At 50.5% G+C, this 20,170-nt stretch overlaps 1 protein-coding gene across 5 annotated transcripts in view; it reads left to right on the top strand.

Annotated features, from left to right (window-relative positions):
* Positions 1–7,022, top strand: part of PHF21B (PHD finger protein 21B) — a 130,657-nt gene extending 123,635 nt beyond the window's left edge. For all 5 annotated transcript variants that reach the window (XM_024240158.3, XM_024240157.3, XM_054543783.2 and 2 more), the window contains 3 exons: positions 944–1,019; positions 1,353–1,456; positions 4,872–7,022. In XM_024240158.3, coding sequence (XP_024095926.2) covers positions 944–1,019; positions 1,353–1,456; positions 4,872–5,090 — 399 coding nt within the window. In that variant the 3' untranslated portion in view covers positions 5,091–7,022. The remainder of the gene's footprint in view (positions 1–943; positions 1,020–1,352; positions 1,457–4,871) is intronic.
* The last annotated feature ends 13,148 nt before the right edge of the window (positions 7,023–20,170 follow it).

Raw genomic sequence — 20,170 nt, 5'->3', positions numbered from 1 at the left:
CAACAAGTATTAACCATTGGGAGTTCCCATCATCCCTGGTTCTGTGGGGATCAAGGGCAGTGGGTATGGTGGGCAGGGGCTGCTGTCGGGCTGTTCCCTGTGGGGTTACCTGCCCCTGCATTGTGACTGCCTGGTGGGAGTCACATCCTTTTTTTCCTTTTTTTTTTTTTTGGTAGACAGGGTCTTGGTCTGTTGCACAGGCTAGAGTGCAGGAGCACGAGCACAGCTCACTGCAGTCTTGACCTCTGGGGCTCAAACAATCTTCCCACCTCAGCCTCCTGGGGAGCTGGGACCACAGGTACACACCACCACGGCCAGCTAATTTTTAAATTTTTTGTAGAGGTTGGGTCTCACTTTGTTGCCCAGGCTGATCTCGAACTCCTGGGTTCAAGCAGTCTTCCCACCTTGGCCTCCCAAACTGCTGGGATTAATGCCCAGCTTTTTTTTATTTACTTTTTTTTTTATTTTATTATTTTTTGCTTCTTTCTTTTTTCTTCTTTCTTTTTGGTCACAACTTTTTGAGGGCATGTTGAGAGGGAACAGAATTCTGTTCCCCGCTTCAGCACAGTGTGGGGGACATCGAGTCTCTCCATTTGTCCCTGGCGTGCCTGGGGCCGCTGCCCTCAGGTCTTCTGGACGTGGGAGGAAGACAGGTGATCATTCATTCATTCGAGAAGTATTTGAGCCTGCTGCCTGTTCAGGGCCCTGGTGATGAGCAGGGGGAGAGGCCCAGAATGTTCCAGCCTCGTGGAGCTGATCTTACTTACTGTGTAGCCCCTGTGAGCCGGGCCACGAGGCAAGTGTGGCCCCAGCTCCTGGTCACGGGCGAGGACCCTGCGGCTCAGACAGGGTGTGCCCCCTCAGGGTTACACAGCCAGGGTGTGGACAGTCCCAGCAGGTCCCAGGGCCTGTCCACTTTTTCATCTCCCCGTCTGCTCCCCAGGCCTTAAAGAAAGATGAGGGTGTGCCCTGGACTGGGATGCTGGCCATCGTGCACTCTTATGTCACCCACAAGACAGGTGAGGCATCCTTGGGGAGTGGGAAAGGGTACCTGCTCCCCCTCCTCCCCCACCCAGGCCTCTGGGCTCACCTTGTCCTGTGGGAGGACAGGTGGGTCCATTCCCTTCCGGGCCAGAGCACTGAAAAGTGGGATCCTGGGACCGGTCCTGTGTCCGGGGCAGGTGTGGCCAGGGGAGAGTGGCTCCAGGTCCTGTGCATTTGGCCACAGCCACCGGCTCCTTCAGGGGGATGTCCTAGGCCTTGGTTTCATCCCTTCTGCCTCTCCCATTTACTCTACGGCGCAGCCGCTCCTTACCTGCCCCTCTCCAGGGACCTGGCCTTCTCTTTTCTAGTCAAAGAAGAGGAGAAGCAGAAGCTGCTGCAACGAGGCAGTGAGCTGCAGAACGAGCACCAGCAGCTGGAGGAGCGGGACCGGCGGCTGACATCAGCAGTGCAGGTGTGCCCCGGGGCCTGGGGGAGGCTGGCCTCAGCCCTGCAGGTGTGCCCCGGGTCTAGGGGACAGGCAGATGTGTCCTTAGAACCACAGGTGTAGATCCAGGCTGGCCTCAGCAGTGCAGGAAGGAGCCAGGGCCTGGTGGACAGGCAGATGTGTCATTCAAACCACAAGTGTAGACTCAGGCTGGCCTCAGCCCTGCAGGTGTGCACCGGGGCCTGGGGGGCAGGTAGGTGTGTCCTCAGAACCACAGATGTAGATCCAGGCTGGCCTCAGCTCTGCAGGTGTGCCCCGGGTCTAGGGGACAGGCAGATGTGTCCTTAGAACCACAGGTGTAGATCCAGGCTGGCCTCAGCAGTGCAGGAAGGAGCCAGGGCCTGGTGGACAGACAGATGTGTCATTCAAACCATAAGTGTAGATTCAGGCTGGCCTCAGTCCTGCAGATGTGCACCGGGGCCTAGGGGGCAGGTAGGTATGTCCTCAGAACCACAGATGTAGATCCAGGCTGGCCTCAGCCATGCAGGTGTGCATCGGGGCGTGGGGGGCAGGCAGATGTGTCCTTAGAACCACAGGTGTAGATCCAGAGCTTCACTGTTCACCTATAAGGCCTAGGAAGAAGACAGACTCACCAAGCATCCACCAGCAAGCCAGTACGTGGAGAAGGCTGCGCTGTGACTCATTCAACAAATATTTATCAAGCGATTGACAGCACCCTGGCTGTGCCCCTGCTCAGGCCCCTTGGCAGGGCCCTGACCTCCGAATCTGTTTCCTCTTGTGTAAAGTGAACATAATTCCTCCTCCATAGGATGGAGATAGACAAGATAATGAAGATGATGGCTGTGGTGGTGGTGATGGTGATGGTAGTAATGGTGATGGTGATGATAGTGGTGATGGGAATATGACGGTGGTGATGGTGGTGATGATGGTGGTGGTGGTGATGATATGGTGATGGTAGTAATGATGGTGGTGGTGGTGATGGTGGTGATGGTGGTGATCACAGTGATGGTGGTGGTGATAATGGTGATCATGGTGGTGATGGTGATGGTTGTAATGATGATGGTGATGATGGTGGTGATGGTGCAGACCACAGTGATGGTGATGGTGGTGATGATGGTGGTGATGGTGCAGACCACAGTGATGGTGATGGTGGTGATGATAGTGGTGCTTATGGTGATGGCGGTGATGATGGTGCTGATCACAGTGATGGTGGTGGTCATGGTGACCATGGTGGCGGTGATGGTGGTGATGATGATGGTGGTGATGGTGCTGATCACAGTGATGGTGGTGATAATGGTGATCATGGTTGCGGTGATGGTGGTGATGATGATGGTGGTGATGGTGCTGATTACAGTGATGGTGGTGGTGGTGGTGATAATGGTGATCATGGTTGTGGTGATGGTGGTGATGATGGTGGTGATGGTGCTGATTACAGTGATGGTGGTGATGGTGGTGATAATGGTGATCATGGTTGCGGTGATGGTGGTGATGGTGCTGATCACAGTGATGATGGTGGTGGTGGTGATAATGGTGATCATGGTTGCGGTGATGGTGGTGATGATGATGGTGGTGATGGTGCTGATTACAGTGATGGTGGTGGTGGTGGTGATAATGGTGATCATGGTTGCGGTGATGGTGGTGATGGTGCTGATTACAGTGATGGTGGTGGTGGTGGTGATAATGGTGATCATGGTTGTGGTGATGGTGGTTGTGGTGATGGTGATGGTGGTGCTGATCACAGTGATGGTGGTGATGGTGGTGATCATGGTGATCATGGTGATGGTGATGGTTGTAATGATGATGGTGGTGATGGTGCAGACCAGTGATGGTGATGGTGGTGATGATAATGGTGATTATCATGGTGCTTATGGTGATGGTGGTGATGATGGTGCTGATCACAGTGATGGTGGTGGTGGTGGTGGTGGTGACGATGGTGATCATGGTGGTGGTGATGGTGGTAATGATGATGGTGTTGATGGTGCTGATCACAGTGATGATGGTGGTGATAATGGTGATCATGGTTGTGATGATGGTGTTGATGGTGCTGATCACTGATGGTGGCGGTGGTGATCATGGTTGTGATGATGGTGTTGATGGTGCTGATCACAGTGATGGTGATAATGGTGATCATGGTTGTGATGATGGTGTTGATGGTGCTGATCACAGTGATGGTGGTGATAATGGTGATCATGGTTGTGATGATGGTGTTGATGGTGCTGATCACTGATGGTGGTGGCGGTGGTGATCATGGTTGTGATGATGGTGTTGATGGTGCTGATCACTGATGGTGGTGGCAGTGGTGATCATGGTTGTGGTGATGGTGTTGATGGTGCTGATCACAGTGATGGTGGTGGTGATAATGGTGATCATGGTTGTGATGATGGTGTTGATGGTGCTGATCACTGATGGTGGTGGCGGTAGTGATCATGGTTGTGATGATGGTGTTGATGGTGCTGATCACTGATGGTGGTGATAATGGTGATCATGGTTGTGATGATGGTGTTGATGGTGCTGATCACTGATGGTGGTGGCAGTGGTGATCATGGTTGTGGTGATGGTGTTGATGGTGCTGATCACAGTGATGGTGGTGGTGATAATGGTGATCATGGTTGTGATGATGGTGTTGATGGTGCTGATCACTGATGGTGGCAGTGGTGATCATGGTTGTGATGATGGTGTTGATGGTGCTGATCACTGATGGTGCTGGTGATAATGGTGATCATGGTGATCATGGTGGTGGTGATGGTGGTAATGATCACAGTAATGGTGATGGTAGTGGTGGTGATGATGTGTTAGAGGATGGTGATGGTAGCGGGTCCTGGGGAAGCTCTTTAAATGCAGTGTCTCATTGAATCCTCTCTATAATGCTATGAAGAGGCTTTGTGATTGTCCCTATAATCATTTTAGAAACCATCTCGGGGAGGTTGTTATTTGCTCAAGCAGTATTTGACCCAGAGCAGATGGATGTGGGACTCTAGGCATCAGTCCTTACTGCTTTTCCTTGTTGCGGTGGTACGTAGAGAGACTGGAAAAGACCACACAGCATAACAGGCAAGAGAAAGAGCAGAAAGGTGGCTGGGAAGCCAAAGGCCTCCGAGGCTGCTGCATGTTGGCCAGCAGGAGGAGGAGGAAGAGTGTGGGCAGCTAGCAGGGGGGAGGAGGTTACATCACAGCCATGGGAAGGACATTCCCAGGCAGAGCCACACTTTTTCTAGCCCTGAGTTCCAAAACAAGCATCGTCTTCTGTGGGTCTGGCTGCTCTTTAATTGCATTTGCACCACTGCCTGGTTTTTGTGAAGCCCTCAGCCTGGTTTCTTGCAGGACTTTGTAGTGGAGGAGAGAGGGGCCCAGACAGTGGCTGCCCCAGGATGGCTGTAGAGCCGAATACTAAGACCCTTTCCCCGACCTTCTCCCCCAACAGAAATGCCTGGAGTTGAAGACAAGCCTGCTGGCCCGCCAGAGGGGCACCCAGTCATCCCTGGACCGCCTGCGGGCCCTCCTGAGACTGATACAGGGCGAGCAGCTGCTCCAGGTCACCATGACGACCACTAGCCCTGCCCCACTGCTGGCTGGGCCCTGGACCAAGCCCTCAGTGGCAGCCACACACCCCACCGTCCAGCACCCCCAGGGCCACAACTGACCCCGAGGGACCAGTCTTCACACCCACGGAAAGTTATTGGGACCCTGCTTCCACAGCCTGGGGGTTCTGTCGGCCTTAATTCATAAACACTATGAATTTCAGACAAAAATTAACCAGACAGAGGAGAGGAGGGAGAAAGAGCTGGGCGAGAGGCCTAGAGCCAGGACCAGGTGGGGGTGCGGCCCTGTGCCCTCCACATTCACAGGGGGTACCTAGGAGCCAGGTGGAGGTACGACAGGCTGGGGCACACAGCCCCACCCCCTGGCACCTCGGGGCTGCCTGGGCCTCCGGCTTCCAGGCCCTGCTCTCCACGGCCTCCCTCTGGCCCGTTGGAAGGGCAGGCTGAGGCTGTGGAGGGGACAAGCACACCCCCCAGCACGCAGTCTCCACTGAGGGCACCGCCTCTTGGTGTCCTATGGGAGGGGGAGCTGAGAACACATGGACTAGCTGAGTGGTAGAGGTAGTTGGGACGAGAAGCGGGGTAGCGGATCTAGGTAGTTCCCCAATGCCCCACGCTCCTAGGAGGTCCACCTGGGGCGGGCGGGCGGGCCTGGGGCACTCCGTCGCCTTTGCAGAACCACCCGGGCCCCTTTCTGTCAGTATTATTAGGGTTACAAATTGCAGCTGTTTAACTTGAAAGACATTGTCGGAGGTGAGCGTGTCTGGGCACCGGGACGCCGCAGTGATCCCCGCCAGGGCCTCTGCCCTTCCTGCTCCGTCTTTGGGGCCCTCAAGGCTGCCTCCTTCCTTTTGCCAATCTCTTGGACTCAGTTTGCCATTGATGCGTTTTTCTCATGGAGTTTCTGGGCAGAGTGGAGCTGCAACCCTGTTGTGGGGGACAGCATTTGGCAGGTTTTCTCTTTGGGGTTGAATCATTCAACTTAACGACTGAAGCCTTTTCTTGTCTCCTTTGGAAGAGCCGATAAGTATTCCACTCCTCCCTTCTTGCCAGTGCAGACACTATGCCAAAAAATAACTTCACACTTTTGTATGGCGTTTTTATTGTGAGATATTTAATGTGAACGGTGGGGGGGACACTGGCTGACTTCCTTTTCTGCTTCTAGTAGTCTCTGCTTCAAGGTACAAATGGGAACACCTCCCCTCGGGAAGCCTGGCCAAGCTGGAAGATCCAGCAGGTTTTTTAAGAGCCAGGTGGAGGGTTGGGGAGGAAAGAAAGGGCGGTGGCCTCGGGAGGTTCCGGCCTTTGGGGACCAGACTTGCTGCCAAGGGCTTCTGCATCCAGGGTGGGCAGTGCCGGCTTGTCACCCTCGCCCCATTCCCACATCCCGGTCCTGAGGGACTTAGCACAACAGGATAAGCGTCCAGGAGCCACAGGCTCCCACCCCAAGCATATCACATGGTGCCGAATTGCACTGAACACGCGTGTGTGCATCGCACGCGGCCACGACCGCAGACACGCATGCACACACGCAGAGGTGCAGAGCGAGGAGGCCGGCAAATCCCGCAGCTGCCACGGTCCCTCCTGTCATTCTCACGACTCCGGGAGAAACTGTGCTGTATGATACAGATCTATTTTAATACACTTAACACTGGGTGAACAAGATTTTTATATTCTTTTATTGATGAACAAAGTGAACCGTGTGAGGCACACGTCTTCTATATTGGCTACTCTGTGCCAAGTATGCATTACCGCGTGGCTTGCGATGTCCATGTCTTCAGCTTCCTTTTCTGTTGGTTTGGTTTTCTTCGCGGATGGATTGAGTTACATGTTTTAACAGTGTAATGGGGAGGATATGAAAGGTTGGACCCGGGAGGGGTAGCTGCCGACGTGTCTTGAGATTGCTAGTTTTTTTTTTGGACCAAGGAGGACCGTCCAGTGGGTAGTGAGGATAGAGAAAAAGTGTTTGTCTTAAATACGCCAATGTAGCTTTCCTTCTTTACAATGCATTAAAGTCGATCGATGATTTCAAAGCCCTGTGGTTTTGGTGTCCTTGCCTTGCGGAGAGGCCCTCGGGAGTGCCCGGGGCAGCCAGGTGAGCGTTGGAGAGTCTGGAAATCAGGGTCCTCTCCCACCCCGAGGAGGGAGGAATGGAGGGAGGGAAGCAGGAGAGAGCTCGGTGCCCTCCACTCGCTGACCCCCATTCCCAGCCCTCAGAGGCGGCGGGTGACCCTTTAGGGCTAGGATTGTGGGTGGAAAGTCTCGGAAACCCAGCAGGCCTGTCACTGCAGAGCCCAAGGTGGTGCCCTCTGCTCCCTCGTGGGTTCCTGCCTCTCAGCCTGGCAACATCACCGCTGTCTCTCTCCCCCAGCAGCGGGTACAGGCGCTCCTGCAGCCACGCTGAGCTTACACCTTGCCCTACGGGAGGTGGGGAATCAGGAAACCGGGGAATCAGCCCCCCTGAGTCCTAGCTCCTGGCATTGCATGGGGGGCTCTGATTGGCCAAGTGGGTCAGGGCTGACCCCTGGGCAGTTAGCTGTGGCTAAAGGCTGGGGTCTAATGCCAAAGTGGGGTCCGGTGCCCCAGGGGACAGAGAGGTGGAGGGCGTGCAGGGCTGCCACACGGTCCCGCTTCATGGCTTGCCCTGGGGAGAATAGTTTGGGAGGAGGGGAGCAGGTTTCAAGTCAGCTCTGCCTAAGCCCTCCTGGGGGCCACTCAAAAGACCACACTCGGCATCCGTGGCTCACTCCCGTCCTCTTTGGATTCTTTTCAATCCGGCTCCCTACCCCTTTGCGCCTCTGGAACACCAGGTCAGTAGTGACTTCCCATGGCCAGATCCCCGGGGTGCTCCCGGTCATCACCCGGACCTCTCAGAACCAGGGGACACATTGGCCACACCCCCTGCCAAAGGAGGCTCCTGGAACCTCACTTCTGCCAATGTGGCTGCTCCCCAGTCTCTGCTGCAGACTTGCTTCTCTTCTACCTAATCACTGAAGGCCCAGGCCCAGGTCTGTGCTCCAATCTCCCGCAGCCGGCCTTCACCTGCCCCTGGCTTCTGTCTGTACCCCCAGGCCCACTGTACGGCTGCGGGTGTGTCACGCTCTGCACAGTCTCTACCAGGCCAGTCCCTCCCACCTCCCCATCTCAGAGGAGCTTCAGGCTGCTGGGGCCGGCACCCTGGGAGTCCCTCTTGGCTCTTTTCTCCCACCTTGCGTACTTGGTCCTTGACAAATCCATCAGCTCCGCCCTCAGGACACAAGCAGGATGGGACAAGTCTCACCGCCCACCCCAACATCACCTTGGTCCCAGCCCCATGATCTCCCCTGGATTCCTGCAGCTGCCACCCACCTGCTCTCTCCCCCTGCCCCGCTGCAGTCTCTTCTCAACCCAGCAACTAGTGTGATGGCGAAGCTGTTAAAACCCTGCCATCCGGGCGCCTGTAATCCCAGCTACTTGGGAGGCTGAGGCAGGAGAATTGCTTGAAACCAGAAGGCAGAGGTTGCAGCAGGCCGAGATCACACCACTGCACTCCAGCCTGGGCGAAAGAGCGAAACTCCGTCTCAAAAAACAAACAAAAAAAAACCCCTGCTGCCCTAAGTCTCGTTCAGCAAAAGCTGAAGGCCTCACCCTACTCACCTTACTTGTGCCTCCAGGGCCACAGGCCCCTGCTTGCTCTGGCCTCTGGTTTATGCCCTGCTCCTCTCCTCCTTGCCTGTCTCCTTGCTTGCTCCCACCACAGGGCCTTTGCACGTGCTGTGCTCTCTGCCCCCAGCCATGTCCCTGGCCGGCTCCCTGAAGACCTGACCCTGAGCACCGCCCCCTCTCAGTGCTGCCTTCCAGCCCCCTCGCCAGGACCCTGGCATTGCCTGTCCTTCTGCCTGCTGTTAGTTTCCTTGAGCTTTCACAGCCTGCTGTGTGCACCCCTGTGGATTTTTGTCTGTCTACTTAGGAAGATAGGGAGTTTGCTTGGTTTTCTTTCCAAACCCCAGCATCTAGAAGTGCCTGGCAAACAGTTGGCACCCAGCATAGATTTTGGAGAGACAGAGCTGCCAGGCCTTGGGGCTGCGCCATCCTGGTTCTGGGCCCTCCCCTGGGGAGTCCCTTAGGCCACCCCAACTGCCAGGTGAGGCTGGGCAGGCAGATGAGACAGCAGAGGCCAGGAAAGCAATGGAATTGCCTGCGATCCTGCGGGTGCCGAGTGGACGTGCCCGGACTCCACTCCATCCTTGTCCTCCAATCCCACGCGGTTCCACCACAGCCTTTTCCCAACCAAGGGCAGGGCTCAGGGGCATGTCCTGTGACCTCCAGCTCCTGGACCATGCAGGGAATTCCCTCCAGAGCACCCCTCACTGTCCCCGCCCCTCTACTCCAGCAACAGCGGCTCCCTCCCAGAGACAGCTCTGCCATTAGAAGGGGGCTCCCACGATGTGCAGACATCTGCCGCCTGTAGCTCAACACACCCCACCCCACAGCACCCAGAGGACCCTGCGCTGGGACAACCCTCAGTTTGGGACAGTGGTCACTCCAGTACCCCCACTCCCAGCTCCATCTAACACGGCCCCTGGAGAGCAGGGTGCCCAGCTCAGGGTGGGCTGACTGTCCAGGGCAGGCCGTCAGCATGGAAGGAAGCTTCTCTTCGACAGATCCCAACTGCCAGCATCCCTTGGGGGCCATTGTTAAGTAGGGGGTGAGGGTTGCTTGAGCACAAACACAGGGACACTGCGATGGTCGAGCTGATCAACGAGACGGTGGCCAAGTGACTCGTGAGCAGGTAGCTGGACGGAGGGACGCTTCCTATCCAGGGAGGGACACTGCTTATGAATTGTTTATTTCTGGAATTTTCCATTTAATATTTTTGGACTGTAGTTGACCATGAGTAACTGAAACTGCAGATAAGTGGGGATTACTGCATAAGGGTCATTGTACTGGGGTTTAGGACTTCAACCCTGGGGCACTTAACCCTGCTATGGTTTGAATGTGTCCCCTCCAAAATCCAGCTGTTGCCTGTGTGATAGTATCAGGCGGCAGGGCCTTGAAGAGGTGATTAGACCCTGAGGGCTCCTTCCTCAGGAATGGGATTGGTGCCCTTACAAGAGGGGCTTGAGCGAGGTATTTCATCCCTCCCTGCCCTTCCGCCTCCGGCCATGTGAGGAAGATGCAATGCTCCTCCCCTCCGGAGGAGCCGTTGGAAGCAGAGAGCAGCCCTCACCGCACAGCTGACACGGTGCCTTCGTCTTGGACTTCCCAGCCTCCGGAACTGTGAGAAAATCAGTTTCTATCCTGTGTAAATTGCCCAGTCTGTGGTGTTTTTGTTTTTTGTTGGTTTGTTTTTTGAGACAGAGTCTCACTCTGTTGCCCAGGGTGGAGTGCAGTGGCACGATCTCGGCTCACTGCAACCTCCACCTCCCGGGTTCAAGCGATTCTCTTGCCTCAGCCCTCTGAGAAGCTGGGATTACAGGCGCTTGCCACCATGCTGGGCTAATTTTTGTATTTTTAGTAGAGATGGGGTTTTGCCTTATTGGCCAGGCTGGTCTTGAACTCCCGACCTCAGGTGATCTGCCCACCTCGGTCTCCCAAAGTGCTGGGATTACAGGCGTAAGCCACTGTGCTCAGCCTTAGTCTGTGGTATTTTGTTATAGCAGCAGAAACTGACTAAGACAAACCCATCATAGACAGCTTTCCTTGGGTTGCCTGAAACTTGCTTCCCTGGGGCTTCTGCTCTCTGGAGCCATCTGGAGCTGCCCTGTTTGCCTCCTCTGCCCCTCTAGGGGCACATGGCCCATGATGGTACAATACGAGTACCACATCTCCCAGCCAAGTTGATTTGTTAATGAACAGGCCACATGACCCAAGCCATGCCAGCAAGAGGCCTCTCCAGGAATTGTATCAGTTCCCTCACGAAAGAAGCATCTAGCACTAAAGAAAGGCCCATGTGAGCCTAAAGTACTTGGGAGCTGGCTTATTGGTGTTTTCAGACTTTATTAATTACTGAAAGCCTCTGCTTGCCTACCCACCAGCGTTGGTACCTGCAACCCACAGGGGTGTTTTCTACTTGCGAGTGACTGTGGACCAGCCCAGCCAACTGGGCAAACCTCAGCACCCAGAGGGCTTGCAGCTGCTCCTTCTCCAAAGAGGTCTGAATCTCAGCTTTGGGGATGGGCTTCCCCTTCCAAATTGTTCCTCCCCAGCATACTCTTATGTAGCCCGAGGGTACTCTTTAGAGATCAGTTTCTACCCTAATAGTTATGGCCCTTTATAGCTACTGATTGTTTACACTAAACTTTCCCTTTTCAAGTTATTGTGTGGTTTCTGTTTCCTGAGTGAACCCTGACTGATACACCTTATATCCTGAAACCTTGCCACATCCTCTTATTAGTTCTAGTAGTTGTTTTGTAAACCCCGCAATGCTTTCCATCTAAACAATTATGTCATCTGCAAGTAGAGTCAGTTTTACTTCCCTCTTTTGAATCTTTATGCCTATTAGTTTTCTTGCCATATTGCAATAGTCAGGATTTCCAATACAATGTGGAATGGAAGAGGTGAGACTGGGCACCTTTGTCTTGTTTCTGATTTTATAAGGAGAACGTTTCAATAATTTGACCATTAAGTATGTTAATTAGTAGATAGAAAGTCTCTTCTTAGTTTGCTTTGATTTTTTAAAAATCACAAACGGTTTTAAAATTTTGTCAAACACTTATATCCATTTTTAAAACAATATGGGTATCTCCTGTATTTTGGAAATATGATGACTTATATTGATTTTCAAATGTTAAACCAACCTTGAATTATTGAAATAAACTTTACTTAGTCACTGTATAGTATCGTTTTTCATATTGCTTTATTTGATTTGCTAATATTTAAGTATTTTCATATTTATGTCTATGAGGGATATTGAACTATAGACTTCTTTGCAATATCATCATCAGGTTATGGTATTAAGTTAGAAATATTCTATTTTCTGAAATAAGATCTTTCTATTGTTAGAATTCACCAGTGAAGCCATTTGTGCCAAGAGTTTTACATACGAGAAGGTTTTTTTCCATTAAAATTTTCAACGTATTTAATATACAAGACTATTCAGATATTCAGTTTCAGCTAAGTTGAATTATTCAAGGAATTTGTCATGTTGCTGATCATAATATTTTCTTATTATTTTACTATCTGTAGACTCTAAAGTGATGATTTTTATTCTTGATTTCTGACTTCTTTTGATCTATCTAGCTATGTGTTCATGAATTCTATTTATCTTTTCAAATAACTAATTTTTGGCTTTGTTAATTTCCTCTACTGTCTGTTTTGTTGTTGGTGTTGATTTCTGTTCTTTAGTATTTCCTTCCTTCTACTTATGTGGGTTTACTTAGATACATAAATTTTTTTCTTAAAAATGACTCATCACTAGTCATTGATTTTAGAATTTTCTCTTTTTTTTCTTTTTTCCTAATATAAGCATTTATATTTCTCTCCAAGGACTGATTTTAACTGTTACACAAATGTTGACATATCACATTAGCATATATTCCAATTAATTTGGATTTGAATTCAAATTATTTTCTCACATCCATTATGATATCTTCTTTGACATGTGAATTATTTAGAAGTGTGGTTTCTTTTTTACAAAAAGAAAAAAAGAAACCGAAATATCATTTATTTTTATTTTCAATTTTATTTCATTATAGGCTTCATGTCATTTCAATTCCTTTAAATTTATTGAGACTTGTTTTATGTTCCAGAATGTGGTCAGTATTCATGACTGTATCATGTGCACTTTGAAAAGAATATGTATTCTTCTGTTGTTGGCTGTAACATTATAAAAATATCAATCAGGTCAAGGTGGTTGATAGTTGTTCAGATTATCTGTGAGTTTACTTTCTGTCAAGTTGATCTTTCAGTTGATGAGAGAAGTGCTAAAGTCTCCAACTATTATTATGAAATGTCCATCTTTTAAATTCTGTTGTGGTTTTTTTTTCTTTCTGGATTTGAAGTTCTATATACTAGATGTATTTACATTTGATAGTTACATCTTCTGAATAAATTGACCATTGTATCACTATCAGAAGACCCTCTCTAAATGATAATACTTTTTGTCTTGAAGTTTATTTTATCTAAGGTTAATATAGACACCCCACACTCCTGATGCCTACTGTGTGCATGGTATAATTTTTGCATTCATATACCTTCAACCTGTCTAATATTTAAAGTGAATATAGTTAGTTCTTGCTTTTATATCCATTTTGACATCTGCCCCTTAATTTTAAAGTTTAGTCCATGAATATTAGAGATAATTATTGATGCAGTTGGTAACTTTATTATTTGTTTCCTGTTTGTCCCATTTGGTTTCTTGTTCCACTGTGTATCTTGCCTTTTTTTGGTTTAAATTTTTTTTTTTTTTTTTTTTTTTTTGAGATGGAGTCTTGCTCTGTCGCCACGCTGGAGTGCAATGGTGCGATCTTGGCTCACTGCAACCTCTGCCTCCCAGGTTCAAGCAATTCTCCTGCCTCAGCCTCCCGAGTAGCTGGGACTACAGGTGTGCGCCACCACGCCTGGCTAATTTTTGTATTTTTAGTAGAGATGGGGTTTCACCATGTTGGCCAGTATGGTCTTGATCTCCTGACCTCATGATCCACCCGCCTTGGCCTCCCAAAGAGCTAGGATTACAGGCATGAGCCACCACGCCCAGCCTAAAAAATATTTTTAATGATTCACTTTTAATTTTTTTGTTAGCTATATCTTCTTTTGTTTGTTTGTTTGAGACAGAGTCTCTCTCCGTCGCCCATGCTGGAGTGCACTAGCGATCATGGCTCACTGCAACCTCCGCCTCCCGGGTTCAAGCGAGTCTCCTGCCTCAGCCTCACAAGTAAGTGAGACTATGGGCACCCACCATCATGCCCAGCTAATTTTTGTATTTTTATAGAGATGGGGTTTCACCATGTTGGCCAGGTTGGTCTCAAACTCCTGACCTCAGGTGATCTGCCCGCCTTAGCCTCCCAAAGTGCTGGGATTATAGGCGTGAGCCACCGCACCCAGCCAGTTACATGTTTTTACATTATTTTTTGGTAGTTGATCCATGCATCATAATATACATCCTTACCTTTCAGTTTACTTAAGGTTGATATTGTAAGCCCTAATATTAAATTTTTTAAATTTACAGCTGTAGGTAAAGACCCTCTTGTTCCTTTCTTCTATGAGGGGTTTGGTATATCTCCTTCCCATCCACTTTTTAAGAATTCTTCTTGTATATATATACATATATATATATAGGTCAATGTGTATAATATTATTCAATCCACGAACAACATATAGGATTATCTTGGTAGCTTAAAATTTTTACACATATGGTGGCATGCTATATTTATTGTTCTGTAGCTTTTTACCTTCCTAATACAATATTTTGAGATCTATCTATATTGATACATTCACTTCTATTTTGTTCAGTTTAACTGCAGGACACTCTTCAATCTTATGAATACATCCCCCAATTTATTTGTCATTTCTTCTACTGATGGATATTTAGGCTGCATCTAATTATTTTCTCTGACAGCAGTGCTTCGGTGACGTTATTATACCTACTTTCTTGGTTATTATCTAGACTTAACAATGCTTGAACTTCACCAGCTTGCTAAATTGCTCTCTAAAGTGACTGTACTATTTGTATTGTGACCGGCAGTATACGAGAGTGCCCATTTCTCAAAATATTAAGAATAGGATTTATAGATAGTCACATTTCAAGTGATTTTTCTTTTCTTGTTGTGTGTGTGTGTGTGTGTGTGTGTGTTTTGTTTTGTTTTTAAGACAGGGTCTCACTGTCACCCAGGCTGGAGTTCAGTGGCATGACCATGATCTTGGCGCACTGCAGCATCAACCTCCTGGACTCAGGCAGTCCTCCCATTTCAGCCTCCCAAGGAGCTGGGAGTACAGGCACAGCTTGTACACCTTCTGTCATTGTTCGTTTTTTTTTTTTTCTTTTTTCCCCTAAGCAGTAAGTTATTGTTATTCTAACAAAAAAGTAAAGCTTTTTGATATCAAATCAACAGCAGAGAGGCTGGGCACACTGGCTCACGCCTGTAATCCCAGCACTTTGGGAGGCTGAGACGGGCAGATCACTTGAGGTCAGGAGTTTGAGCCCAGCCTGGCCAACGTGGTGAAACCCTGTCTCTATTAAAATATGAAAATTACCCACGCATAGTTGTGTGTGCCTGTAATTCTAGCTACTAGGGAGGCTGAGGCAGGAGAATCGCTTGAACCCAAAAGGGCTGCAGTGAACAGAGATTGCACCACTGCACTCCAGCTTGGGTGACAGAGTGAAACTCCATCTCAAAAATAATAATAAATAATAAATTTTTAAAAATCAACAGCAGAACCTGCTCTTTCTCTCTTACTCCTGCCATTCCAGGGACGATCACCCTTAGTTGCCCACATATCTCAAGCCAAAAACCAGGAGGTGTTTACGACTCTCTCGTCTCTTCTGTCTCCTACCCTTCACCTCCCTGTACCCTGCACGTACTGCTTTAGTTCTTAAAAACAGTTAATTGTGCGTTTACTTTCTTATATTCTCCCCAGCTATTGAGGAAGCCCTTTGAGGGCAGGAAATGTACCGTGCTCTTCTCTGTAATTATGAGACTCGCACTGCCTGGCACAAAGCAGGTGCTTGGGAGCACACGGGGGATTGCAGGGTGGATGCTGACCTTCCCTATCACACAAAGAGAAAAAGCTCAGAGAACTTACGCAGGTCATACGCCCACCATGTAGGACAAATACCCAAGCTGAGCCTTGTGACTTTCAACTCCCCCTCCTGGGCTAAATGACTTGCCAGTGGTCACACAGCTGCAAATGGTACCAGAAGTGGGGTGCCCAGTCTTTGCCCCTCCAATGACAGCAGGCTGGCTTTCTTCAGGGTAGACTTGACTACTTGGTTTGCTACAGACTTTTATGCCTCGACAGAATTCAGTAATTCATTGTGGATGTCAGTTACAAGTTCTGGGCAGCCCACCTAATCTCTGGAGTCACTTAAAATCTCTGTCGTTACTGCAAAAGTGAATGTTTGGACAATTTATTCTGTGCGTCCTGTCAGTAGAGACACCCTGGAGTCCTCATTTCAGCACCGCGTTTCATTGTTTTAAGCTGAAATGCGCTGATGTGCTTCCAACACATTATCTCTGTAATCACTTTCTTTTGCTGTGGAAATGATCAGGAAATTGTGCTTTGATACAAGGGAAGGGTGACGAGGCCACGCAGTGCTAAGCTAGGATTCCACAATTAACGTTTGTGAAAGGGAAAGTGTTATCAAAGAAGCCACAGGAGAACATCTTGGGGCCACCTCTTGGAGTCAGGAAATTTGAAACATATATTTCACAGACGTGCATTTTGCTGTAAACCTCTCTGCATAATGCATGAGATTTGATTCAATGTCATTGTTAATTCTGGTGCTCACAATGGTGGGCTCTTCAGGGAGCCATCATTTTTATTTCAGGTTTTTTTGTTTTTTTTTCCTGGCAACAGAATTCTGAGGCCATTTTAGGGTTGTTCTGAATTGTGTGAGCACAAGACACCTTCCTGGGGAAGGGGTGCAGATGCTAGGTGTGGCTTTTCCAGAGGCTGTGGCCAGGGAAACAGGTGGCTGATTGCCTCGGACTCCAAATCGAGCCACTCTTGGGGATCCCACTCAGGCCTGGTCTGGGTGCCTTGTGCCTGGATGTGTTTGGTCAGAGCTGGAAGGCTGCACTTTTTAAAAAAAAAGAATGAATGTGTGAATGAAAAGAAAAAGGCTTTAGGCCAGGTGCGGTGGCTTATGCCTATAATCCCAACACTTTGGGAGGCTAAGGCGGGTGGATCACCTGAGGTCAGGAGTTCAAGACCAGCCTGGCCAACATGGTGAAACCCCATCTCTACTAAAAATACAAAAAAAAAAAAAAAAAAAAAAAAAAAAAGCCAGGCGTGGTGGCGGGCGCCTGTAATGCCAGCTACTAGAGAGGCTGAGGCGGGAGAATCACTTGAACCCGGGAGGCGGAGGTTGCAGTAAGCCAAGATTGCACCACTGCACTCCAGCCTGGGCGATGGAGTGAAACTCCATTTCAAAAAAAAAGAAAAAGGAAAAAAAGACTTTGTAGCAGAGTAGAAAAGAAATAAAACAATAATCAACTTTCAAGATGCACAAAAGAATCATTCTGGCTTAGGTTAGCTAGGAGTGACAGCTAAAAAGAACAGAAAAACATCACGTATGATGAAGGTGCGGGAGGGAGTAAAAACATGAATGAAGGGAGGGGGAAGGCATAGCCAGACATTGGACAAGAGACCAGTGGGGAAGAAGGAGCCGGGAGGGGAAAGGGGAAGAGAAGAGTCCAGAAAGCCTCACTGAGGCCCACAGGCCCTGGTGGTTCCTCCAAAGGATAGGGCGCAGGGCTCGGTCCCTGCAGTCCTGCTCCCTGGAGCCCTGAAGCAGTGAGGGCATGAGGTGCAGTCCTCCCGCTCTAAGCTGGATGAGGGCTGGTGTGGAGTGAGCAGGGGCCTGGAGCCTCTCAAAGTACTTCAGTGCAGAGGCTGCCAGGGGCACCGCCATGCATCTCCGTTTCCTGCCTAAACGTGGGCTGATGGTGACAGCTGACAACTCAGTGTAGATTAAACTTGCTGAGTCACTGCAAAAGGTGGGGCTGATCCTAGCTCAGGATTTTTGATCTCTGACTGGCGTTCTCAGAGCTGGGAGTAGGCAGTGTAAAAACCCATTGTAGGGCCAGGTGCGGTGGCTCATGCCTGTAATCCTAGAACTCGGGAAGGCCGAGGTGGGTGGATTGCCTGAGCTCAGGAGTTTGAGACTAGCCTGGGCAACATGGTGGAACCCCATCTATACTAAAATAAAAAATATTAACCGGGCGTGGTGGTGTGTGTCTGTAATCCCAGCTACTTGGGAGGCTGAGGCAGGAGAGTCGCTTGAACCCAGGAGGCGGAGGTTGCAGTGAGCCGAGATTGCGCCACTGCACTCCAGCCTGGGGGTTAGAGCGAGACTCTGTCTCAAAACAAACAAACAAAAAACAAAACCCATTGTATAGATGGGAAGCCCAAGGCCCAGGTGCCTCCCTTTGGCTCCCACAGCTCCGTGGAAGAACATGGGGTTGCCCTGGTTCAGATCCCAGCTCTGCCACTCACTAGCTGTGTGACTTCAGGTGTGTTCTCTTACTGTTCTGTGGGGGGCCTTGGATTCTCATTTGCACACTAGGAATGCGACTATCAGAGGGCACACAGACCTACTCCAGTGTCCTCACAGGAGAAACTCATCCAGTAGGATGAATACTCCCGGCCTCCCCTTGCCTCCTCCCATGGGAAGGGTAGGGAATATTCTGACTGTCACTCCCCAGAGAGGAAGCCAGGCCTGGTCAGCTGTGCCAGTCCTCAAGCGCCAGCTGTCTGCAGGGCCAGTGACCGGGCCGTGAGTCTGTCTGAATCACAGTGACCAGTTAGCAAAGGCCCTCATCCACAGATCAGAGGCAGGCCTCTGGGCAGCTTTAGGGAAACTTCAATTTCCACCTGTGGGACTCCTGAAAGACCACTTTCTCAATTTGTTACAGTAGGTAGGTAGTCAGACAAGAGCGGGGCAGGGGAGGGCTCCCCCCACCCCCACTAGGAAAATCAGGTGGCCATCAAGTGATGGCAGGCAGTTGTTACTGTTTCTCTAAAATAGTAATTGGTTGCAGCCAGAGCCAGGGAACGCGGTCTCCTAATAGAATCACCTGAAGCTGGTGCTAAGATAATAAGCTTCCCCCGATAAAGATCTCAGGAGTTGGGCGAGCGAACTCACACATGAGCACTAGGAGGCAAAATGGTGGAATTTAACTTGTATTTGACCTCATGGGAATGAGGAGAGAAGTCATTTCTCTTACTGTCTCCTGTCTCTGAAGAGGAGGAGGAAGTAAACGTTGAAAAACAACAGGAATGAAGTCAGTGGCAAGACCAGCCGGTGCCACCGATGACCCGGCCTGAGGTTAAAAGATTAACCCCCCCACCCCACTCTAACCACATGTGCTCTCAATCCATCACGACCCTTTCACGTGGAACCCGTTAGAGTTGTAAGCCCTTAAAAGGGCCAGGAACTCTGTCTTCCGAGAGGTCGGTTCTTAAGATGCGAGTCTGCCGACGCTCCCGGCCGAATGAAAACCCTCTTCTTTAGTCTGGTGTCTGAGTTTTGTCTGCGGCTCGTCCTGCTACAGGAACACTCGACTGGTAAGGGGAAAACACCTCAGGCGAGCATGCACACAGCTCCGGTAAACACTGTGTGTGCTCCCCTCCGAAATGCTGGCGGGCCTCTGTGCATGCGGACAGCCCACCCCAAGGGAGGAATCGGGGGAGAAGGTACACAAACCTCAGATGCGTGCCAACACATAAAACCCCCTTTTTTTTTTTCTTGAGACAGAGTCTCACTTGTCACCCAAGCTGGAGTGCAGTGGCGCAATGTCATCTCACTGCAACCTCCGCCTCCCAGGTTCAAGTGATTCTCCTGCCTCAGCCTCCGAAGTAGCTGGGACTACAGGTGCCCACCCCCGCCGCCCCCGCTGCCCCCCTGTCCCCCTGCCCCCCGCCTGGCTGATTTTTGTATTTTTAGTAGACACAGCGTTTCACCATGTTGGCCAGGCTGGTCTCGAACTCCTGACCTCAGGTGATGCACCCGCCTTGGCCTCCCAAAGTGCTGGGATTACAGGCGTGAGTCACCGAGCCCGGCCAGTCGAACTCTTTCTTCTGAGGGGGCAAGGATTGAGATTGCTGCAGAACATACGGATTCGCTGTCAGTAATATACGATGTGACTCAGGTAGGTTCTGAGCTTGGGCAGAGAAGAGGGGTGTCATTTGGGGACTCCATCCCCAGCTGGGATGGCACGAGGCTTACCAGGGGGGTGTAATGGCCACTCTGCAACCGTCCCCCGTCCCCATGCCCCTGCCCCGTCCCCCTGCACCATCCCCACCCCCACGCACCATCCCCACCCCCACGCACCATCCCCCTGCACCGTCCCCGTGCCCCGGCACCGTCCCCGTGCCCCGGCACCGTCCCCGTGCCCCGTGCCCCGGCACCGTCCCCGTGCCCCGTGCCCCGGCACCGTCCCCGTGCCCCGTGCCCCGGCACCGTCCCCGTGCCCCGTGCCCCGGCACCGTCCCCATCCCCATCCCCATGCCCCGGCACCGTCCCCATCCCCATCCCCAT

This window comes from Pongo abelii, chromosome 23, assembly GCF_028885655.2.
Source record: "Pongo abelii isolate AG06213 chromosome 23, NHGRI_mPonAbe1-v2.0_pri, whole genome shotgun sequence".
Classification (NCBI taxonomy): Eukaryota; Metazoa; Chordata; class Mammalia; order Primates; family Hominidae; genus Pongo; species Pongo abelii.
The sequence above is the reverse complement of the archived record's forward strand: the minus strand, read 5'-3'. Positions and strand labels throughout refer to the sequence as shown.